At 37.7% G+C, this 24,986-nt stretch overlaps 1 protein-coding gene across 3 annotated transcripts; it reads left to right on the top strand.

The window, feature by feature from the left end:
* The first annotated feature begins 1,774 nt into the window (after positions 1–1,774).
* CENPH (centromere protein H) lies at positions 1,775–24,739 on the top strand. Of its 3 annotated transcripts, none has more exons than XM_058563928.1 (9): positions 1,775–1,969; positions 3,716–3,771; positions 15,623–15,671; positions 16,062–16,136; positions 17,369–17,425; positions 19,459–19,522; positions 19,870–19,921; positions 22,014–22,177; positions 24,472–24,739. In XM_058563928.1, the coding sequence occupies exons 1-9, from the start codon at positions 1,845–1,847 to the stop codon at positions 24,478–24,480; spliced, it is 651 nt and encodes a 216-aa protein (XP_058419911.1). In that variant the 5' UTR covers positions 1,775–1,844; the 3' UTR covers positions 24,481–24,739. The 3 variants fall into 3 exon arrangements, with proteins under 3 accessions (XP_058419911.1, XP_058419910.1, XP_058419909.1); XM_058563927.1 differs by having other exon boundaries at positions 24,430–24,739; XM_058563926.1 differs by having other exon boundaries at positions 1,776–1,969; positions 24,214–24,739.
* Positions 24,740–24,986: the final 247 nt, after the last annotated feature.

Genomic DNA, 24,986 nt, shown 5'->3' with positions numbered 1-24,986 from the left:
AAAAAAAAAGGAAAATTAGCAACTCCATATATAATGTGTAGTACATATTCAAATTTCCTCAATGGTTCCAAAAATGACTTGCAAACTTTTTTTTCCAATCCAGGATCCAATCAAGGTTCATTTGTTTTTCCATATAGAACAATTTCCCTGCTTTTTGTTTTTCAAGGCATGGACATGAATTGTCTAGGCCATTTGCCTTGTAGAATATCCCTCATTCTAGATTTCTTGTTTCATTGTTTCTTCATGGTTAAGTTCAGGTTATGCATTTTGGCAAGAATATAGGTGATTTGTACAACTTACGCGCATCACATTAGAGTCACATATCAGATTGTGACACTACTGATGATACCAAGTTTGATCACCTGGTTAAGGTGGTAACCATCAGATACAGCTCTGCTAAGGTCTGTTCTCTTTTTAGTTTTAGCATCCATTAATGACCTTTGGCTTTGAATTATTTATCTCACCAGGAGTGGCATGTTGGTAGTTATCCCTTCTATATTATTTGACATTCTCTAAAGAATAGCTCCCCACCCATACCTGCCCTTTTTTTACTCTGAATTTTTTTTAATTCATTGTTAATGATCCATTACTGCAGTGGCTCTCAACGTGTCATCCCCAACCAGCAACATCATCACCTGGGAACTTGTTAGAAATGCAAATCGGAGTCAGTGACATGGAGAGGCACCCAGCAGTCCTCCCCATGATTCTGATGCATGCTCAGATTGGAGCACAACTGCATAGTCTTTCCCCCAAATTTGGCCAATGGACACCTGATAGGCAACTGCTTAAAAGTAGATTGATGTGAGATATTGGAAGACATCTTGGATAAATTGGTAAGGTGAAAAGAGAACAATAGGATCACTTTTATACAAAACAAAAAATGAAAATGCTCTTCCAGGAGTTTGGGGATAGGAGAGGCGAAGCTAACGTCTTATTTTATGTCCTACCGTGCCTTTTGAATCTAACTTGTACCAAGAGCTGTTTTACTTTGATAACAGAGAGGGAGAAAGGGTTGAGGTACAGAGTTGCTGTGCTCGTGCCTCAAGGACAGTGTCCTTTACATAGCTGACCACGATGAAAAAGTACAAATCACTCGAGCATATATGTCCTGCGTTTTCTCCATTACCCGCTTACTGTCCAGCGAAGAAAGCTCAATTGTAATCTGCGGAATCAACAAGCTAACACGAGGCAGCACCCTACTCTGTTACTACTGCGAACCTCCTGATAGCTGAATTTCATGCTGCAAGTCTGGGGTTCAAGTGTCTGCACTGGCCCCTAGGGGGCCGGGGGGTTCTCTGAACTTGGACCACTCGTTTCTCTGCCAAACGAGGGGTCTGGACCTTATGAGCTCAGATGAAAAGTCTGCTTAACCCTCCAATGTTTCTCTTTCCCAGCCTGCTGGGGACACCCATTTTCCAAGGCCACGGAGGGAAAGGGAATGCCAAGGTGGGTCAAAAAACTGCTGTCCTGGAGCTCCCCCCTCCCAGCGCCAATGATGAATGACAATTTATGTCGGGTGTTCCCTTCCGAGCTGCGGTTCCCGGGAGCCGGGGAGCGTCCCAAACGGCTGTAACCCAGCACTCGACAGGGCTGACAAAGTTGTTCGAACTTGTACTAGTGGTCTGCAATGATTTCAACTAGTAGAGCTGGGGTGAGAGAGGGTACAGCAGTAATCAAGGCAACCGGAAGAAGAGGCGGGAAGGGCGGGGCCGTGGGACGGAAGGGGCGGGCAGGATGCGACGGCTCTTCGGCCCCTTCCGGGCGTCAAATTAGTGGCGGGAAAAGCGGCGCGTTCGGCGGCCGTGTCTGCCGGGCCGGCTTGGGCGCTGTTCGCGTCGGCCGGTATGGAGAAGCAGTCCGAGGAACAAGCTGCCGCCGAGCCCGCGGACTCCGGAGGGGAAGGCGGGCCGCCGCAGTTCGCCGGCGCCCAGGCTGTTCGTCCCGAGGACCGCGTGACCCTGTTGCTCAGGTTGTTCTCTCTGGCCGCTAGGCCGGAGCCAACTGGGCGTGGTGGCCAAGAGCTCCGCCCTTTGCTGAGAATGTCCAGGGTTCAAATTCACTCTCAGTCACTTAATGGCTGCGTGACTGCATCATTCGCTTAAGCATTTTAAGCCCCTTTCTTCATCTTGGTGGAGAAAAATGACGCCCTCCTAGCAGAGTTGCCACGGGGGTTAAATGAGATACCCTGGGACTAGCGTTTAGCATAAAGCCCCTGAGCCCACGGAGCTGTAAATTCCCTCTCGCTTTCTTACTCCCTTGTGTCCTAGGGCCGTGATCTTCAAGCGGTTTATGGGGTGCATCCAAGCCCCGAGTTACTGGGGAGAGGTTGCCCCGCCCCTTTCTTTTATAGCTGCGACCCTTTTCAATGCAGAAGCGTTGTTACATTTTCTACCAAGGCGGCGATATTTATACTTTTTCACTAAGCAGTTGCTAGGGGAAGATTTGACAAGAAGGAAGATCAATTTTCTAAACCAGTGGGCAAACTAAGGCCCTGGGCCGAATCCACCCTACTGCCTGTTTTTGTGTGGCCCCTCAAGCTAAGAATAGTTTTATGTCTTTAAATAGTTGAGGAAAAAAAATCACAAGAGGAATATTTAATAACAGGTGAAAATTATAGGAAATTCAAATTTCAGTGCCCTTAAGTAAAGTTTTATTGGAACACAACTTTCCTGCTGCAAGGGCCGAGTTGAGTAGTTACAACAGAGACCATATCACTCTCAAAGCCTAAAATATTTACTATCTGGTCCTTTACAGAAAAAAATTGCAGACTTCTGTTCTAAATCATAAGGGGAAATTTTTTCTTTTTTTTGATAAGCATTGTAACTGTATTTTAGCTTTACCATTGCTTTGAAAGGCCTTGGCTAATAATAAACCTCATAACCCCACTTTAAAAATTCCCTCCTACCTACAATATAAAATACTAAAATATTAAAGATAGACAATCTCCTTTTTCATCTGTTAAAAAGGAACTATTCTTTCAGTGTGTCTTATAAAATGCCAGCCTACTTAACCTCTGAGAAATTGCTCTTTTCATTTGGAGTTTCAAAACATAAGGAATTTATGCATGGAGCTTGAGAAATTTGTCTGATGTTTCTTAGCTACTTAAATAGGTCTCAAAGTCACAAAGCAAACAGTTTCAGAATTATGAAACTACCATGTAAAATGTGAAACATGTTGTAAGTACAACTTAATAACTAATTACCATTTTACCCATAGCTTTTCTACTTATTTTATGTATGACTGTGAGGTAAATAGAATCATAGGACAACGAAGAAACTATATAAATTACTTATCTATCCAAGGATTAGTATCTTTGTTATTTTTCTGTATCTCCTGAGAATGTTACAGTCTGTTAGTAATTCATTACAGTGTTTGCAGGTTTCACTGTTTTCATCTATTTCTTCTTTGTGTAGCAGCTCTCATTAAGCCCCATTTCATTGTGGCCCATTAAGAATAAATTTAAAAATCACATTTTTAACTCTTTCTCAAAATGCTGTTTTCCCACTGTATTCCACTTTGTGTCTCCTGTGAGGCCTTACAGTTCTTTATGTCCATTTTAAATAAAATGAGGCCAAACTGGAAGACTTTAATGCTGAGTTTATTTATATTCATTTTATCACATCAGCTTCTGAAAAAGATGAATTGGTTTATCATACAGTAATGAATAAAACCTCAATTAGTAAATATATGACTTTCTCTTCTTATCTGTTTACAGGCTGAGAGCACAGACAAAACAACAACTATTGGAATATAAATCAATGGTTGATGCAAGTAAGTATTTTAATTTTCAAATAAGGTTTTGTGAGTTTGATGATGAACTGTATTCCAGGGAAAAGAAAATCAACTTTACAAAAAATTATTTATTTCACATAAGAAGGCAAAAAGCAGGCTTGCCCTAACCCTTAGGAACTAGTTAGGGATTCAGGAAATATATATAAAACAACTAACAATGCAAGACAGTTAAGTTCTATTGATCAGAGAATTGGGAAATCCCTGTGGGCTGAAGGAATCATAGAACCTGCTACTATCAACAACTTGAAGATTAAATTAGCAGATCAGATGATCATTAAGTAATCTGAGACCTATACTTTGAGAAACACTGGATGATAGGAATAAGAGGCAGCAGGGAGATCAGCTTAAATACATGAGTCACAATTTTCCATTTAAACACAAAAAATTTAAATTTATCTTTTTAAATTATTAAAAGTCTCAGGGACCAAGAGAGTAGTAAAATGATGGGTTCTTCCCTAAAGTCTTCCTAAAGTAATAACTGCCAATTGCCACCTGATGTATAAGCCCTTGGGTCACAAGGATAGATTTTGGTGAGTCTTTCTTTGTGGCTTAAGGAATAAAACCAAATAATACAAGAACTGTGGAAAAACCAAGGGACCACATAGATGTCATCGTCATTTCACCTGAGTCCATGCTTGAACTTAGGTAATTTTGGACTCTGCTCAAGCTCTTTTTTTTTTTGGTGAGGAACATTAGCCCTGAGCTAACATCTGTTGTCAGTCCTCCTCTTTTTGCTGAGGAAGATTGGCCCTGGGCTAACATCTGTGCCTATCTTTCTCTACTTTATGTGTGGAACGCCTGCCACAGCATGGCCTGATAAGTGGTGCATAGGTCTGAGCCCGGGATCTGAACCTGTGAACCCCAGGCCATGGAAGCAGAGCGCGTGAACTTCACCTCTATGCCACAGGCCGGCTCCTCAAGCTCTTTTTTAAGGCCATAGATCTGAAAGCAGTTCTGATATGCTTTCCATCCGATATTCAAGGGTTTCTAAGTTCATTTTATGCAAAAAAAAAAAAAAAAGACTAAAACATGGGTCCCCTAGCCTCTTTCCTGCTTACTGTAACTAGTAAATTATGGAACTGGGATATGAACCAGCCTTCTTGCCTTCGAAGCCACAACCCTTCCATTCTATCAATAATGCTTACCTCACATGATCCATAGGTCACTGTCCTTCCCCTGCAGGAGCTAACGGTCTCCTTGTTTCCAAAGCCCGTGCTTCTTGTATTAAACCAATGATCTTTACCTCAGAGATGAGAGATAGGACATAGCTAATGCTTTTGCTGGCATAGGAGCCCACATAATATAAAAAGATAGTCTATCTTCTTAGAGGACAAGGTATAGGAGAAAAGCAATTCAAAGTGTGGACCATTGAGGAATTATCTCTATAGGTATTCCTGCATTCATTCAGCTCATTTTTAAGTGTTTGATATGTCCCTGCCACCATGCGAGGGCATGGAGAGATGGTCTTGAACAAGATAGACTTTGCCCTCTTGGAGCTTAAATTCTATGCAGCAAAACAGGTAAGCAAAGAAACATGCAAGATCATTATGAAGTGTGGTAGGTGCGAGGAAGGAACTAATGGTTTGATGGGGGGGAGGTGCTGCTTTAGATAAATTAATCAGAGATGGCTTCTCTGAGATGACATTAAAGCTAAAATCCAAGTGATAAGAAAGAGTCGTCCTTCTCATATGATCCTTGTTTTCCTTGTATAGATTATTGCATCTTTAAGGGATTGTAACATCTGAAAACTTGAGTAGATTTAATAGTCCACACTATAAAATTTCTACAACCAAAGGAGAGGACAGATTTAAAGCAGGCCATGAGAAGTTAGGTTGTAGCCTTTGAAAGAATATATTTATCTAAAATTGATTATTTTACCATTAAAAAATATATTACTGAGACTTTATTGCTTGAAGGATTTTTTTTTTTTTTTTTTACAATAAGTACATCTATTTTAGGGGTACAATTTGATGAGTTTTGACAAATGTTAACAGCTGTGTAACCACTACCACAATCAAGATACAGAATATTTCTGTTGTATCTCCCCTGTGCCACTTCACAGTCCCCACCCTTATTCCCAGCAACCACCAATTTGATGTTTGTTACTACAGATTTGTCTTCTAGAGTTGTGTTGTCCAGTACAGTAGCCACTAGCTTCATGTGGCCTTTTAAAGTTAATTAAAATTAAATAAAATTTAAAATTCAGTTCTTTAGTTGCACTAGTCACATATCAGATGCTCAATAGCAACATGTGTCTAGTGGTTGCCATATTGGACAGCACAGATATTAAACATTACCATTGTCACAGAAAGTTCTATTGGACAGCACTGTTCTAGAATTTGATGCAAATGGAATTATATGATATGTATTTTTTGTGTCTGACAACTGTCTTTTAATTAAGACTTAATTCACGTAATATAAAATTCATTTTAAAATGTACAATTAACTAGTTTTTAGTGTATTCACAATGTAGTGTAATCATTACCACTATCTAATTCCGAAACGTTTCCATTACCCTAAAAAGAAAGTTGGTACCTGTTAGTAGTCACTCCCAATGTCTGGCTACTTTTGCACGTCATGTATTCTTGTTATTCCTCCATGTTGGTTTTTTTCAGTAATTCATTCCTTTTTATCGTGGAGTATATTTCATGATGACTGTACCACAATTTGTTTATCCAGTCACCTGTTGATGGATATTTGAATTGTTTGCAGTTTTTGCCCATTATAAATAAAGCTGCTATAGACAATTGTCATTTGTATGTGCCTTTGTATGGACATTTATTTTCATTTCTCTTGGTTAAATATCTAAAAGTGAAATTCTGGGGTCATATGGTAACCCCAAAGTATATGTTTAACTTTTTAAGAAACTGCCAAACAGCTAAAATGGTGATACCATTATGGTACACTCCCTCCAGCAGTGTATGAGATTTCCAGTTACTCAATATCCTCCAAAACTTGGTAGTTGGTCTTTTTAAATTTTAGCCATTCCAATAAGTATGTAGTGGTAATCTTATGTGGTGTTTTTTTTTTTTTTTTGTGAGGAAGATCAGCCCTGAGCTAACATTTATTGCTAATCTGCCTCCTTTTTTAATCCCCAAAGCCCCAGTAGATAGTTGTATGTCATAGCTGCACATCCTTCTAGTTGCTGTATGTGGGATGCAGCCTCAGCATGGCCGGAGAAGCGGTGCGTTGGTGCGTGCCTGGGATCCAAATCCGGGCCGCCAGTAGCGGACGGAGAGCGCGCACTTAACTGCTAAGCCTCTTATGTGGTTTTAATTTACATTTCCTTGATAGCTAATGATATTGAGTATCTTTTCATGTGCTTATTGGCAATTTATATATCTACTTTTATGAAGTAGATATATAAATCTACCTTTATGAGGTGTCGGTTCAAATCTTTGCCCATTCTTAATTGGATTGTTAGTCTTACTAAGTTTGAGTTCTTTGTTTATAAATGAATACAGTCCTATTCTTAATTTTTTGAGAAATCTCCATACTGTCTTCCATAGTGGCTGCACCAGTTTGCACTCCCACCAGCAGTATATGAGAGTTCCCTGTTCTCCACATCCTCTCCAACACTGATTATTTCTTGTCTTGTTAATTATAGCCACTCTGATGGGTGTAGGTGATATCTCGTTGTAGTTTTGATTTGCATTTCCCTAATAATTAGTGATATTGAACACCTTTTCATGTGCCTGTTGGCCATCTGTATATCTTCTTTAGAAAAATGTCTGTTCAGACCTTTTGCCCATTTTTTCATTGGGTTGTTAGTTTTTTGTTGTTGAGATATATGAGTTCTTTATATATTTTGGATATTAATCTCCTATCACATGTATGGGTTGCAAATATCTTCTCCCAATTGTTAGGTTGTCTTTTCATTTTCTTGTTGGTTTCCTTTGCACTGCAGAAGCTTTTTAGTTTGATGTAGTCCCATTTGTTTATTTTTTCTATTGTTTTCCTCCCCTGGTCAGACATGGTATTTTGAAAGTATGCTGCTAAGACTGATGTTGAAGGTGTACTGCCTGTGTTTTCTTCTGGAAGTTTTATGGTTTCAGGACTTACATTCAAGTCTTTAATCCATTTTGAGTTAATTTTTGTGTATGATGTAAGATAATGGTCTAATTTCATTCTTTTGCATGAGGCTGTCGAGTTTTCTCAACACTGTTTATTGAAGAGACTTTTCTTTCTCCATTGTATGTTCTTGGCTCCTTTGTTGAAGATTATCTGTCCATAGATGTATGATTTTATTTCTGGGCTTTCAATTCTTTTTTTTTTTTTTGGTGAGGAAGATTCACCCAGAGCTAACATCTGTTGACAATCCTCTTTTTGCTGAGAAAGATTGGCCCTGGGCTAACATCCATGCCCATCTTCCTCTACTTTATATATGGGATGCCTGCCACAGCATGGCTTGATAAGTGCTGTCTAGGTCTGAAACCAGGATCCGAACATGTGAACCCCAAGCCACCAAAGTGGAGCACGTAAATTTAACCACTACGCCACCAGTCCGGGCCCTGGGCTTTCAATTCTGTTCCATTGATCTGTGTGTCAATCTGTGTGTTTCTGTGCCAATACCCTGCTGTTTTGATTACTATAGCTCTGTAATATATTTTGAAGTCAGGGATTGTGATGCCTCCAACTTTCTTCTTTTTTCTCAGGATTCTTGGGCTATTCAGGGTCTTTTGTTTTTCCATAGTAATTTTAGTATTCTTTGTTCTGTTTCCATGAAGAAGGTCATTGGGACTCTGATAGAGATTGCATTGAATCTGCAGATTGCTTTAGGTAATATGGACATTTTTACTATGTTTATTCTCCCAATCCATGAGCATGGAATATCTTTCCATTTCTTTATGTCATCTTCGATTTTTTTTCAATAATGTCTTATAGTTTTCAGTGTATAGGTCTTTCGCTTCCTTGGATAAATTTATTCCTAGATATTTTATTATTTCTGTTGCAATTGTAAATGGGACTGTATTCTTTTTTTTTTTTTTTTTTGGGAGGAAGATCAGCCCTGAGCTAACATCCATTGCCAATCCTCCTCCTTTTTTTTTCCCCAAAACCCCAGCAGATAGTTGTATGTCATAGTTGCACATCTTTCTAGTTGCTGTATGTGGGACGTGGCCTCAGCGTGGCCCGAGAAGCGGTGCATCGGTGCGCACCTGGGATCCGAACCTGGGCCGCCAGTAGTGGAGCTCGGGCACTTAACTGCTAAGCCATGGGGCCGGCCCTGGGATTGTATTCTTGAGTTCTCTTTCTGCTAGTTCATTATTAGTGTATGGAAATGCAACTGATTTTTGTAAGTTAATTTTGTACCCTGTAATGTTGCTGTAGTTGTTGATTATTTCTAATAGTTTTCTGGTGGATTCTTTAGGATTTTCTATATATATGATCACGTAGACCGCAAACAGCGAGAGGTTCACTTTTTCCTTTCCAATTGGGATACCTTTTATTTCTTTGTCTTGCCTAATTGCTCTGGCCAGAACCTCCAGTACTATGTTGAATTGGAGTGGCAAGATTGGGCACCCTTGTCTTGCTCATGTTCTCTGAGGGATGGCTTTCAGTTTTTCACCATTGAGTATGATGTTGGCTGTGGGTTTGTCATATATGGCCTTTATTATGTTGAGGTACTTTCCTTCTATACCCATTTTATTGACAACTTTTATCATAAATGGATATTGGATCTTGTCAAATGCTTTCTCTGCATCTACTGAGATGATCATGTGATTTTTACTCTTCATTTTGTTATTTATGGTGTATCACACTGATTGATTTGCGGGGTTGGATCATCCCTGCGTCCCTGGTATAAATCCCACTTGATCATGGTGTATGATCCTTTTAATGTATTGCTGTGTTCGGTTTGCCAGTATTTTGTTGAGGATTTTTGCATCTATGTTCATCAGCAGTATTGGCCTGTAAATTTCCTTCTTTGTATTGTCCTTGTCTGGTTTTAGTATCAGGGTAATGTTGGCTTCATGGAATGAGTTAGGAAGCATTCCATCTTCTTCAGTTTTTCAGAATTGTTTGAGAAGGATGGGTATTAAATCTTCTTTGAATGTTTGGTAGAGTTCTCCAGAGAGGTTATCTGGTCCTGAACTTTTGTTTTTTGGGAGGTTTTTTGATTACTCATTTAATGATACAATCTCATTACTTGTGATTGGTCTATTCAGATTCTCTATTTCTTCTTGATTCAGTTTTGGGAGGTTGTATGAGTCTAAAAATTTATTTATTTCTTGTAGGTTATCCAATTTGTTGTCATATCCTTTATCATAGTGTTCTCTTATAATCCTTTGTATTTCTATGGTATCTGTTGTAATTTCTTCTCTTTCATTTGTAATTTTATTTATTTGAGCCTTCTCTCTTTTTTTCTTAGTGAGTCTGGCTAAGGGTTTGTCAATTTTGTTTATCTTCTCAAAGAACCATCTCTCAGTGTCATTGATCCTTTCTACTGGTTTTTGGTCTCTATTTCATTTTTTTCTGCTATAATGTTTATTATTTCCCTCCTTCTGCTTACTTTGGGCTTTGTTTGTTCTTCTTTTTCTAGTTGTATTAGGTGTAGTTTAAGACTACTTATTTGAGATGTTTCTTGTTTGTCAAAGTGGGCGTGTATTGCTATGAATTTCCCTCTTAGCACGGCTTTTGCTGCATCCCTTTAAGAGTTAGTATGATGTATTTTCATTTTCATTTGTCTCCAGATATTTTTTGATTTCTCCTTTGATTTCTTCATTGATCTAATGGTTGTTCAGTAGCATGTTATTTAGTCTCCACATATTTGTGACTTTGCCAGCTTTTTTCTTGTAGTTGATTTCTAGTTTCATAGCATTGTGGTCAGAAAAGAATGCTTGATATGATTTCAATCTTCTTAAACTTATTGACGCTTGCCTTTTTTCCCAACATATGGTCTATGTTTGAGCATGTTCCATGTGCACTTGAGAAGAATGTGTATTCTGCTGTTTTTGGGTGGAATATATATATCTATTATATATATAATAGATAATATTACATATAATAATAATATTGTATGTTATATTACTAATTTATAATTTATATCATTAATTTATTTATAATATAATTTATTATATTATATATAATACGTATATTATAATATATGTAATAGATATACATAGTTCTTTATATATCTATTAAGTCTATCCTGTGTAGTTTTTCATTTAGGTCCACTATTTCCTTGTTGACTTTCTGTCTGGATGATCTATCCATTGATGTAAGTGGGGTGTTGAGGTCCCCTACTATTATTGTGTTGCTTTTGATTTCTACCTTTAGGTCTGTTAATAGTTGCTTTATATACTTTGGTGCTCCTGTGTTAAGTACATACATATTCCTAAGTTTCATATCCTATTTGTGGAATGTTCTTTTTATCATATACTGCCCCTCTTTGTCTCTCATTGCCTTTTTATCTTGAATTCTGCTTTGTCTGATATAAATATGGCAACATCTGCTTTCTTTTACTTGCCATTTACTTGGAGTATTGTCTTCCATACCTTCACTCTAAGCCTGTGTTTGTCTTTAGAGCTGAAACGTGTTTCCTGGATGCAGCATATTGTTGGTTCTTGTTTTTTAATCCATCCAGCCAGTCTGTGTCTTTTGATTGGAGAATTCCATCCATTTACATTTAGAGTGATTATTGATATATGAGGGCTTAATACTGCCATTTTATCATTTGTTTTCCAGTTGTTCTAGATTTCCATTGTTTCTTTTCCTTTGTGTTTCTGACTGCCATTTCAGTTTGTTGGTTTTCTGTGATGGTTTTCTCAATTTTCTCTTTATTTATGATTTGTGCTCTGCTCTGATTTTTTGTTTAGTGGTTATCTTGAGGTTTGTATAAAAGATCTCAGAGATGAGATAGTCCATTTTCTGATAGCCTTTTATCTCCATTAGCCTAAGTCAGTTCCATCCCTTTCTTCTTCCCCTTCTACGTTTTTGTTGTCACACATTATTCTGTTTTGTGTGGTGAGTTTGTGATTAAAATGAAGTGTTTATAGTTATTTTTGATGCTTTCCTTCGCTTTATCTTTTATGTTATAATTGTTTGCTAAGCTGTTCTGATATAGAGCTGCAATTTTCTGATTTTTTTCTGCTGAGGATAATTTGCCCTGATCTAACATCCGTTGCCAATCTTCCTCTTTTTGCTTGAGGAAGATTCACCCTGAGGTAACATCCTGAGGTAACATCTGTTGCCAATCTTCTTCTGGTTTGTATGTGACTTGCCGCCACAGCATGGCGGCTGACAAGTGGTGTAGGTCTGTGCCTGGGAACTGAACCCGGGCCATCAAAGTGGAATGCAGTGAACTTAACCATTTGGCCATGGGGCCAGCCTCCCCCCACTTATTTTTGCTGAGTAAGATTAGCCCTGAGCTAACATCTGCCAATCTTCCTGTTCTTGTATGTGAGTCACTGTCACAGCATGGTCACTGACAGACGAGTGGTGCAGGTCTGCGCCTGGGAACTGAACCTGGGCCACTGAAGCAGAGTGCACTGAACTTAACCACTAGGCCACCGGGGCTGGCCCCGGTTTTCTGATTTTGTCTGTCTTCTTGCTTAAGGCTTTTTAAACCTTTGCCTTTTTTTTTCAGGTATGAGGGCATCCTTGATCATTTCTTGTAATCGGGCGGGGGGGGTCTAGTGGCGATGAGCTCCCTTAGCTTTTGTTTATCTGGGAAAGCTTTTATTTCTCTATCGTATCTGAAGGATAGTTTCTCTGGATAGAGTATTCTTAGCTGAAAGTTTTTGTGTTTCAGTATTTTGAATATAGCATTCCAATCTCTTCTAGCCTGTAAGGTTTCCACTGAGAAGTCCACTGAAAGCCTGATAGGGGTTCCTGTGTAGATTATTCTTTTCTGCCTTGCTGCCCTTGATATTTTTTCTTTGTCATTGACTTTTGCCAGTTTTACTATTATATGCCTTGGAGAAGGTTTTTTTTTGCACTGATGTAAGTAGGAGTTCTATTGGCTTCATATACTTGTAAGTCCAGTTCCTTCCCCAGGCTTAGGAAGACCTCAGCTATTATTTCTTTGAACAAGCTCTCTGCTCCTTTTTCCCTTTCTTCTCCCTCTGGAATACCTGTAATCCTTATGTTGAATTTCCTAATTGAGTCAGATATTTCTCAGAGTTTCTTCATTTTTTTTGTCTTAGTTCTCTCTCCTCCTCCACCTGAAGCATTTCTGTATTTCTGTCCTCTAAATTACTAATTCTGTCCTCCATAACTTCAGCTGTTTTGTAAGGTTTCTAGATTGTTTTTTATCTCATTCATTGTGTTCTTCTATCCAGAATTTCTGTTCATTTTTTTTTTAGGGTTTCAATCTCTCTGTTGAAGAATTCTTTCTGCTCATTAATTTTATTCCTGAGTTCATTGAACTGTCCTGAGTTTTCTTGTAACTTGTTGAGTTTCTTTATGACAATTATTTTGAATTCTCTGTCATATAGATTGTAAGTTTCTGTAAGTTCAGGATTGGTTTCTGGAGGCTTGTCATTTTCCTTCTGCTCTGGATGTTAATGTAGTTCTTCATGGTGTTTAAGGAAGTGATCCTTTGCCAGCACATAGTGGTAGTTTCAGGTCACAGATTCCACCTGCCACCTCTGGGTGGGGCAGGAGCTGTGTTGTCTGAACCTGCCTTTTCTGCTGCAAGTTGTGCTGATAGGGCTTAACTGTGTTTGCCTGCTGTCCACAGCCACTTTGCAGGTCACAGATGCACGCGCAGGTACTCTGGTGAGGGACTGCTGCCTTGGCCGGAGACCGGCCAAGCTGGTGCGCTGGATGGGGGAGAAGGGCACTTTCTTTCATGCATGCAGGCCTGTTCTGTGCTAACAGGTGGTTTGCTTGGGCTGCTGCGCTTGATGGGGGTGCCCACATGGTGGCTGAGCTGCGCCATTCGGTGTGATGCATTCCTGCAGGCTGGGCTGCAATCCAGAAGTGAAAGCGTTTATGCACAGGCCTGCCTGCTCCCCTGCCTCCTCTTATAGTCGTGTGCTGGTTGCTGTGTGAGGACCCGTGACCTAGATTGCTGCCACTGGGGATTGGGAGGGGTTCCACTCATCTCCTTCCACTGCTTCCCGGGGATCCAGTACCCCCACCTTCAGATGTATGGTTGCATGCATCTCTCAGACGTCCTATTGTGCTTTGTAGGGAATCCTCTGTTGGATAATCAATGTCCATTTGGTTGTAAATTAGGAGGAAGAGACTAAGGGAACACCTCACTCTACCATGATGCTGACGTCATTCGGTTCTAGAAGTTTTATGGTTTTAGGTTTAACATTCAGTTTTGTGATCCTTTTTGAGTCAATTTTTGTGTATGGTGTAAGCTTAGGGTCAAGGTTCATTGTTTTTCAATATGGCAATCCAATTTTTCTAGTATTATTTGTTGAAAAGACTTTCTCCATTGTATATGTATGGGTCTATTTCTGGGCTTTTTGCTCTGTTCCCTTGAGTTGTCTCTGCTTATAATAGTACCACACTGTCTAGATTACTGTAATTTTATAGTAAATCTTGATATCAGCTATTGTAAGTCCTCCAACTTTGTTCTCCTTTGTTCTCTCAAAATTGTTTTAACTATTCTAGGTCCTTTGCATTTCTATATGCATTTTTTTTTTTTTTAAGATTTTATTTTATTTTTTTCTCCCCAAAGCCCCAGCAGACAGTTGCATGTCATAGCTGCACATCCTCCCAGTTGCTGCACGTGGGACTCGGCCCCAGGATGGACGGAGAAGTGGTGCCCCAGTGCGCGTCCGGGACCCGAACCCGGGCCACCAGCATCGGAGCGCACGCACTTAACCACCAAGCCACGGGGCCGGCCCGATTTCTATATGCATTTTAAAATCAGCTTGTCAATTTCTACAGAAAAAAAAAGCCTGAGAGGGGCGGGCCCTGTGGCTTAGCGGTTAAGTGCATGTGCTCCGCTACTGGCGGCCCGGGTTCAGATCCCGGCCGTGCACCGACACACCGCTTGTCCAGCCATGCTGAGGCGGCGTCCCACATACAGGAACTAGAAGGATGTGCAACTGTGACATACAACTATCTACTGGGGCTTTGGGGAGAAAAAGGGAAAAATAAAAGGAGGAGGATTGGCAATAATTGTTAGCTCAGGGCCGGTCTTCCTCAGCAAAAAGAGGAGGATTGGCATGGATGTTAGCTCAGGGCTGATCTTACTCACCAAAAAAATTGAAAAAAAGCCTGATAGAATTTTGACTGGGATTTTATTGGGGTCTATAGATCAATATGAGTGAAATTGTATTAGCAATATTGATTCTCCCAATATACATGCATGGTATATTTTCGATTTCAGTATTTGGTAGTGTTCAGTGTAGAGGTCATACACATATTTTGTTAAATTTATCTTTAAGTATTTCATGTTTTTGAATGCAATTGTACATGGTATTTTTAAATTTTAATTTCCAGTTTGTTGCTAAAATATATAAACATACAGTTAATTTTTTGATGTTGATCTTGTTCATTTTTAATCCCTCTTATTTTCTATCATTCTAAAACTGTTCTGTACAATATGGTAGCCACTAGCTCTACCTGAGTGTTGAACACTTGAAATGTGGTTAGTCATCTTGGAGAAGTGCTATAAACATAAAATATGCACAGAAGAAAAGATTGTGAAGTATTTTATCTGTAATTTTAAATTGATTACCTGTTGAAATGATAATATTTTGGATCTATTGGGTTAAATAAGCTATGTTGAAATTATTTTCACTTGTTTCTTTACTTTTGTAATGTGGAAACTAGAAATCAATTGGTTTGTGTTCGTGGCTCCATTATATTTCTGTTGAACAGCGTTGTTCTACAATGTTACTAACTTCAAAAAATTATTTATTTGTAGATGAAGAAAAAACTCCAGAACAAATCATGCAAGAAAAGCAAATTGAAGCGTATGTCTTACTTTTAACTTTTATTTGTTGTTTTTACTAAGATTTAATAATATTATCTATCTTATAATATTATCTTCCTTTCCTTTATTTTTCCAAGCAATTTGTCATGCATGTATTGAGAAGCTGTTGACTTGGGATGTGGACTTAAATGTGCATACATGAGTGGTCATATTAGCACTTTTGGCATCCCCCCTTAACAAGATACTTAGCAGAGTATCTCAGGAGGCACCAGTTTACCAAATTTGTAAATACATTGGTGTGGTGAGCTGTAGAATACTTTTATTTAGATAGAAGCATTTTTACTTTTTTCAAAGGTTTACTTTATACATTTATTCCAATAGTTACTTTTCTGATATTACTGAAATTCTTTTGTTCATGCTTCTTTGATAGTAAAATTGAAGACAAGGAAAATGAAATTGAAGAGGTGAAAATTGCTTTGGAAATGAAAAAGCTTGCATTAGACAGGTAATTATTACATTTTAGGTATAAGCATTGTGAATTGAATGCAAAATGAGTATGGCATGAGGTAGAGGGAATATTTTAATTAGTCTAAATGAATTAATCCAGTGAAATGATGATTAGATAATGGCCACACAAATCTTGAGCCCTGAGAGAAAAGTTACATCATTCATTAATATCTTCATTTGGAGAAGTTACCTAAGATAGGGTTAATAAGGAAATGTCAATCAAGACAATATAAGTGTGAGGTTAAATCCCATTCAATTTGAAAGGATTACGTGGATTCATTTATTTCATTAACTACTAACTGAGTAAAAGAATTGTCATTGAATTTAAATATATTTTTAATTATAGGTTTTGCATCTGTATTTTAAAATTCATTCAACAAATATTTGTGCGCTTACTATGTCCTCAGCTTTATGCTAGGTGCTGGTATACAGTTGTTAATAAGACAAACATGGTCTTTTATAGATTTGTGATCTGAATTAATAATCTCAATTAATTGAAAGAATCTTAAAATTACTTCTTTGTATTTCTGGCCTTACCAGATTAATTTCTTCATACATTTAATTGAAAAGTAGTGAAAGCCCGTTTTTTAAATTGCTTCTTAGCAGTGAAGTTTTTTTCCTCATCTCATATGCTGGCTCATTTTATAGATCATATTGTTTAACTGAGGTGACTTCAGAGCTATTAAGGTATCTCCTTTCAGTGAATCTAATTTTTGTGTGTGTGACAGAAGGAAAGAAATGACTCTAATATTGCTGAGTTGATTGCCTTTTTATTATTACTTATTTATTAGCTATTTGAATTTAAAAGTAATTTATGGAGCTTGTTTGTATGTAGGCATGTTTTGAAGTTATAGTCAAGTATGGCCTTGTGTTCCCTAACTCCATTTCAGGCCCATGGTGATCTCTTTAGTGCCTTAATGCTCAATGCTTCCTCCAGGCCCTGCACCAAGGTGGATAGCTTGGAGAGCAAAGCTCCGGCTGGATTTCAGGTCAACTGGGCCCTGCAGACCGGCAACGCACAACCACATGCAACTGCCTCATCCATCTTGGTGTTACTTCATATTTCTGTGACTCATTTATCAAAGTCTTTCCCATACAATACTGTTTAAAAACCTACTTATGTTTTATGTTATATTTAAAGAGAAATCAATCTTGTATTTTTACATTTTCTTTTCAATGTACTATAAATGTTATTCATGTTTTATAATGCAAGCTTTTTTTCTGTCATAGGATGCAACTTTCGACTGCACTTAAAAAATACCTGGAGAAAAGTGACACCAAGACTAGGTAATTTTTTTTCTGGATTTGCTAAGGATGGGAATAAGAAGGGAAATCTGCATAATGACTTCAGTTTCATGAAATATTTTTTTAAAATTAATTTTCACTGCCTTCCACCTATATATCGGAAATAAGAAGTCATGGAATTTTTGTGGGCCCTCCTCAGCATTACAATAGCTTTTGTAGTCCCGTTGATATCTTGTTCGGATGCAACCCTAAGAAGCAATGGAAGTTTTATCCAGACAGTCTGAAAATTTTGAAGGAAGATTTTGAAAGTTAACTTTTGTTCAGTATTTACTGTAAAACAGGAACAATGCTGTCTCATTTAATGAGACAACAACAACCCAATGAGATAGGAAGTATGCTCCTCATTTTTCATTGGCAGAAATGAGCTTATATACATTTAACAGTTCGCCAAGGAATATGAAATAAAGACTTTGGTAGTCAGGGTCCTCTATAACCTGGTCCTAAGTGTCTAACCTTAGGGGCCTTACCTGTGATCTTATCTCTCAAAGCTTTAACAATCTTGTGATAAAAAATCCCCTCCCTTTAGCACCAGAAAAGTGCCAAGATGGATCTGAGCTCTTCCCGTATCTGGGCATCTTAGTCCAGACTGATAGACATGCTCCCATATCACGTTTAACTCCAGGATTACATAACTCCTAAAACCTGAATTTGGGCTCTCTAACCATTGCTCCCCCATAGAAGGAGACCTTAAAACATTCTTAAGTTAAAGGGTTACAGGACAGATTCATCATATTGACACACAAAGATGACAGAAAGGTCAAGTAGGCTGAAGCATTGCCTTTAGGATGTTTTAAAGTTTACAACCAAGTACAGCTGTAACTAGGAGAAAATGAGTTCAGCTCTCCCAGGACTGTGCAAAGATTCCCTTTTTTCAGCCTCCCCAATAAACTTCTACAATGTTTCTCATTCCTGGCTGATTATCAGAATAATTAGTATTATCACAGTGATCATATTGCTGGTCCTGTCCAAAATCTACTGACTCAGAATTTCTGAAGACGGGGAGTGGGTGGGGGAATGGGGGAAGAGCTGGCAATCCACATTTAACAAGCCTCCCAAGGAACTTTGTGGCAGTTTGAAGTATGAGAGCCACTGTTCTTGTCCAGTCCTAGTGCACACCCTTTTGCTACCGCCATAGCAAACTACTTGACTTAGGTGGTGTAGGTAGTTACTTCACGTCCTTGAAGATTCAAGGTTTCCCTTGTTCTGCTCTGTGCACAACTCTTACAGTGCTTCACATCCACTGGTTGTAATGAAACCATACTATGGTTGTGGATTTATGTTTCTCTCCCACCAGATTTTTTCCTCTTTGAAAACAGGTACTGTGTTTTAGTCTAGTTTGCATTCCTGCTGCCTGGCACAGTTCTTGGCATGTAGTAGGCACTCAGAAATATTTGTTGAACAAATAGGGATAAAAAACAGCTTATTCAGTGAAACTATTCTGTATGGTAGATACATGTCATTATACATTTGTCAAAACCCATGGATGTACAACACCAAGAGTGAACCCTAATGTAAACTGTGGACTTTGGGTGATAATGATGTGTCAGTGTAGGTTCATTGTTTGTAACAAATGGGCTACTGTGGTGAGGGATGTTGATAGTGGGGGCAGCTGTGTAGGAGCAGAGGGTATATGGGCTTAGCTTCCACTCAGTTTTGTTGTGAACCCAAAACTGCTCTAAAAAATAAAATTTGTTTTTAAAAAAAGCAACTTATTAGCAAGTTATTAGGGTTTTTTTCCCCTAAGTATGAGGTTTTTAGAAATGTTCCTACATGCTTAAATTTGATATTCTTTGTCATCTGTGACTAAAAATTTTTCTAGGGAAATGCATCTCTAATTTTAAACAGAAATTTAGTTTACATCAAACTTTTCCAGATTTATGTTGTTAAATGGTGACTTTCTATTGAAGCGTACAGTGAATTTAATGAAAGTAAATATATACTAATTGATTTCTTCATTAATGAGATTTATTATTTTTAACTAAAGTTAACAAATTGTATTTTTTATTCCTTTTCAGTGTGCTCATGGATCACATGAAACACATATTAAAGCTAAATAAATTAATAATGAAATCACAGCAGGTAACTTTGCACATTAGGCTGCTTATGCATTCTCATTTCAGTAACACCTTCTGGCTGGTAACTGTATTGTATGTGATTAAATAGGATTACCCAAAGGGACTGGTATGGTTATAATTCCCTGTCTTTAAGGTTTCTCTGTCTTTTTCATAACTCCATTATTTCTGACTAATGTTGCTAATTATCTACTTATAATTTAAGCTACTGCCTTCTCTTTTTTCTTATGTGGAAATAAAGGTATTGAAAACTGGAGCTTTAGAAAATATAAACTAATAGATAAAATTCAGTGATTTAAGTATTACAGATTTGTTCTTAGGTAATATGCCTTAATCTTTTTATTTCTATTATAGGAATCTTGGGAATTGGAGGAAAAACTGCTTGATGTTAGGAAGAAGAGATTGCGTATGTAGAACAGTTTTTGTTTGTGTTTTTTTTGTAAACACATTTTCACCTACTATGGAGACTGATAAGGCCAGATCTCTCAGTCACTGAGAAATTTCTTGATGTTCAAATTTTCTTAAAAGTTTTGACATGCAGTTTAAAAAGTAGTATATAAAATGCATTTTGCTTGATTTATTTTTGTTGTTTTAGAACTTTAAATCACAAAATTAATACATTCTCAATGGGGAAAAAAAATCAAATGATCCAGAAAAGTATAAGGTGAAAGCAATGCCTCCTTCCTGTGTGACTACAGTTAGGCATATATCATTCTGGGCCTTTTTCCATGCCCATACAAACATATTTATATATGCATAATTTTTTTTTGTGTGTGGGGAAGATCAGCCCTGAGCTAACACCCATGCTAATCCTCCTCTTTTTGCTGAGGAAGACCGGCTCTGAGCTAACATCTATTGCCAATCCTCCTCCTTTTTTTTTTTTCCCCAAAGCCCCAGTAGATAGTTGTATGTCATAGTTGCACATCCTGCTAGTTGCTGTATGTGGGACACGGCCTCAGCATGGCCAGAGAAGCGGTGCGTCGGTGCATGCCCAGGATCTGAACCCGGGCTGCCAGTAGTGGAGCGTGCGCACTTAACCGCTAAGCCATGGGGCCGGCCGAATATATGCATAATTTTTAAATGATCAATTCATACATATAGTTCTACAGCTTTTTAACTTAATGAACATGAAACGGCTTTTTGCATTGAAATTATTGAAATTTTCATTTCAAAATAATCCACGTTCTCTAGAATATTTGGAAACAGAAAAGTATCATAGGAAAAGTTAAATTTTTTATTTTACCATTAAGAGATGATCAATCTTCAATGCTTGTTTCTTATAAAATAAAATTGGCATCATTTTATTCTGTGTTGTAAACTGCTTTGTTCATTTAACAGCATAGGCATGATTTGTTATTTTAAATATTATACAGACTTGCCTGTTTGTAAGTAATCTCAGGGTCACAAGTAGTCTTGGTCATCTGACCTAATAACCCTTTGCATATTTAATTTTTTTCCATTGCATTCCAACCTACTTTTGATACATCACTGTCAAGGAACCAAGCTCCTGGGGCCGGCCCCGTGGTGTAGTGGTTAAGTGCTTGCGTTCCGCTCCTGGCAGCCCAGGTTCCCATTCCAGGTGCACACCAGTGCACCGCTTGTCAGGCCATGCTGTGGCGGCGTCCCACATAAAGTGGGGGAAGATTGGCACATATGTTATCCCAGGGCCAGTCTTCCTCAGCAAAAAGTGGATGTTAGCTCAGGGCTGATCTTCCTCACAAAAAAAAAAAAAAAAGGAACGAAGCTCCTGAGACACACCCATTTATGTTTTCAAATAGTTTATTCTTAGAACATTTTGGGAATTACAAAAAATGGTTGATGATGTTTATCCTTGGAGAAGGGAATCTTACTTTTCATTGAAAATTTATCTTGTTGATGGGGCCGGCCTAGTGGCACAGTGGTTAAGTTCTGCATGCTCCGCTTCAGCATCCTGGGGTTTGCTGGTTTGGATCCCGGGCACGGAACTACACTACTCATCAAGCCATGCTGTGGCAGTGACCCACATGCAAGATAGAGGAAGATGGGCATAGATGTTAGCTCAGGGCCAATCTTCCTCAAGCAAAAAGAGGAAGATTGGCAACAGGTGTTAGCTCAGGGCCAATCTTCCTCACCAAAAAAAGAAAGAAAGAAAATTTTTCTTGTTGATATGTCATTTTTGTAAATAAAGGGTGAAAAAGTATTTCCTTACATATATCTCCTGCCTATTCTTTTGGCAACCCAGAGTAAGTCCTCTTTGACATGATGCCACTTCAGACATTTGTAGACAGCTATCATTGTCATACATACATACCTTGAACATTTCACAGAGGGCATTACTGGGTATAAAATTAAAATATTGGTCATTTTCAGATCAAAATGGAACTGAAACCCAAAATGCTACTTACAAAAAAATTTTCTCTTGACTGAAATAACCAGCAACTGTTCTGATTCATAATTCTTCAAGATTCTTATTTGTAGAAGTTGTCATATAGTGTATATTGTTTTATTTTTACTCATAGAATTAAAACAAGCTTCAGAAAGTAAGCTTTTAGAAATACAGACTGAAAAGAACAAACAGAAAGATGATTTGGACAGTATGGAAAATTCAGACAAGATAAAGACCATACAACAAAACCTACAGATGGAAATACAGATTACTACAGTTATTCAACATGTGTTCCAGGTAACATTTATATAAATTAGGAAGGGAGGTAAAGAACTTTTTTAAATGATTGATTCTATTAGTTTCAGACTGACTTTCAGTTAGTCTTGGATCTTGACAAAATAATTAATTCAGTATTGGTCTGTTTACATATAGTATTTGGAATTCATGTATATTTAATGTATAAGGCTTTGATTTTTCATTATGGTTAGACCTCAGGCATTTATAAATGGAATGATTTTAGCAGCTCTGTGGAGGCAGAACGTTATAATGGTTGAGAGCACTAGAATCCAAGTTGGGAGGTGGGAAAACATGGATGGGGTGATGGGAGTCTACATTGCTACTTAATACTTGCTGACCTTGTGCAAATTATTTAACTTTTCTAAGCGTCAGTTTCCTTGTTTAGAAGGAGTGGTTGTGAAAACTAAAGATAGTTCATGTTAATCTGGTTAGCATAGAGTCTGGCTCAAGTAAATTCTCAATAAATGTTGGTAGTTATTATCATGTCAATTTTTAAATTTTATGTGTTCCTTTGTTCTGGAGGTTTTTCGTTACATTTTGAATTATAAAATGTGTCTGGAGCTGTTGAGATGAAGTACTTAAATTACCAGTTTTCAATTATGAAGATACACAGTTAAAACTGCCTATTATATGTAAAGCAAATGCCTGTTATGTATAAAGCATATCCTTATAGAATATAAGGTCTTATATCTCACCATAAGAAGTTCTTCCCCGGGTCTTATGCCTACTTTTTAGTAGCAGTGGGTGATTTGATTAGTAACCAAATCCCCTAGGATAACCTTAAGTGGAGGATTGCATCATAAGTACACAATCATTTACATTTTCTTTGGCACATGTTCCTTCCCACTGCTTTGAGAGTTGTATTATTCTGCATTTATTAATTTTTATTCATATCCTCTAAATTAGTGTTAATTTTGATTTGATGAACTCATTGCTTTGTTAAACAGAACATAGCTTTGGCCAACTTAGGACCTATCTTTGTTCCTAAAGGAAGATCAGCCCTTAGGAGTTCAGTCATGTTTGCAGGCTTACTTCCACCTGCCTTTGTAAATTTGACTGGATTTATATATACTAGCTCTTTCATTCACTTACAGCAAGAATATGCCTTATATAGGCCAAAATTTTAATATTTTTATACATTACAATGTAATACTTATACTCTAAAATCTCTTTTAACAGTATTTCAATTAGTAACTCAATAATATTGAACCATAGTTTTTCAAAGAATAATGACCAGAATTTTCAGTAATTATGACTATAATTATTCCTCCATTATCTACCAAAAATATTCTTCACCTTTTTCAGTGTCTTGAAACTTTGCAAGGGCTGAGAACTAAGCTCTTCTTTTACCTCTTTTTAAAATAGGGCATCTTATATACTCTTAAATTGTTTTTCACCATAGAAGTGCAAAATGAACTCTGAACCAGAGCTGCAGTCTTTTTCCTTTAATCTAGGATACCACTGCAAGTATCCTTAATTAGGTAAAAACTATCCACAAAAACTGATGAAGCATAAATAATTGTTGTAAATATTCCCTAGCATTATGGCAATCAAGGCTAAAGCCTTCCTGAAAGTAGAAATGACGATACAAGAATGTATTACTATTTTTTCTCATGATCACAGTAAATGTTCACACCTAGTTCAGTAAATATTTGATAAGATCAATGAAGGAGGATTTTTAAAAATCTTGTTAGGGCCGGCCCCGTGGCTTAGCGGTTAAGTGCTCGTGCTCCGCTGCTGGCGGCCTGGGTTCGGATCCCGGGCGCACACCGGCCCCGTGGCTTAGCGGTTAAGTGCTCGTGCTCCGCTGCTGGTGGCCTGGGTTCGGATCCCGGGCGCACACCGACGCACCGCTTCTCTGGCCATGCTGAGGCCGCATCCCACATACAGCAACTAGAAGGATGTGCAACTATGACATACAACTATCTACTGGGGCTTTGGGGGAAATAAATAAATAAAATTATAAAAAAAAAAATCTTGTTAAATTTTTAAAAGTACTAACTGTAATTTCAAAAAATTCTTTTTTTTAATTACAGAACCTCATTTTGGGGAGTAAAGTCAATTGGGCAGAGGATTCTGCCTTTAAGGAAACCGTTCTGCAGCTTGAGAAGAATCTCACCATGATCTAATAAGAATTCTATTTTGGCATTTTTTGTTTCTGTCTTTGATATGTCATTTAAATAGTAAATTTCAAGTGAAATGTTTTTTCATTGTTTTTGAAACTATTCTAATACTGCTTTTTTTTTTTGTAGCTTGAGTTAACACTATAACATGGAATCTACTCTTTTAAATAGGACAATTAAAGTGACCGGCATACTCTACAAGAATCTGAAAATCTTAGCCTTGGAAGGGTTCCAAAGACATGTAGTTCAACTTTCCATTGAATGTGGACATTTTTTCTACAACATTCCTGGCAGTGCCCAACTTGCATTTGTAATACTTCTGTGCATTTATTTGTTTGTCAACCAAGATATTAGAAAAAGTAGAAAAGCATATCCACATCATTATTTTTCTTTCAACTGTTGGTTGTATTTTATTCAAATAAATCTCATTTTAGATTTATCTCACTATAGATTCTTTTTTTTATTGAGATATAATTGACATATAACATTGTATAAGTTTAAGACGTACAACGTGTTGATTTGACCACTGTGGCATTAGCTAACATCTCCATTAAGTTACATGATTATCAATTCTTTGTGATGAGAACATTTAAGATCTAGTCTTCTTAGCAACTTTGAAGTATACAATACGGTATTGTTAACTCTGATCACCATGCTGTGCGTTAGATCTCCAAAACTTACTCATC

The sequence above is a fragment of the Diceros bicornis genome, chromosome 20 (genome assembly GCF_020826845.1).
Source record: "Diceros bicornis minor isolate mBicDic1 chromosome 20, mDicBic1.mat.cur, whole genome shotgun sequence".
Taxonomy (NCBI): Eukaryota; Metazoa; Chordata; class Mammalia; order Perissodactyla; family Rhinocerotidae; genus Diceros; species Diceros bicornis.
This window is presented reverse-complemented; position numbering and strand designations above follow the sequence as displayed.

Coding starts and splice junctions, on each gene's coding strand:
- CENPH (XM_058563926.1), top strand. CDS start 1,845: ATGGAGAAGCAGTCCGAGGAACAAGCTGCCGCCGAGCCCGCGGACTCC. Junction 16,137..17,368: donor AAAAAGCTTGCATTAGACAG/GTAATTATTACA, acceptor TTTCTGTCATAG/GATGCAACTTTCGACTGCAC. Junction 17,426..19,458: donor AAAAGTGACACCAAGACTAG/GTAATTTTTTTT, acceptor ATTCCTTTTCAG/TGTGCTCATGGATCACATGA.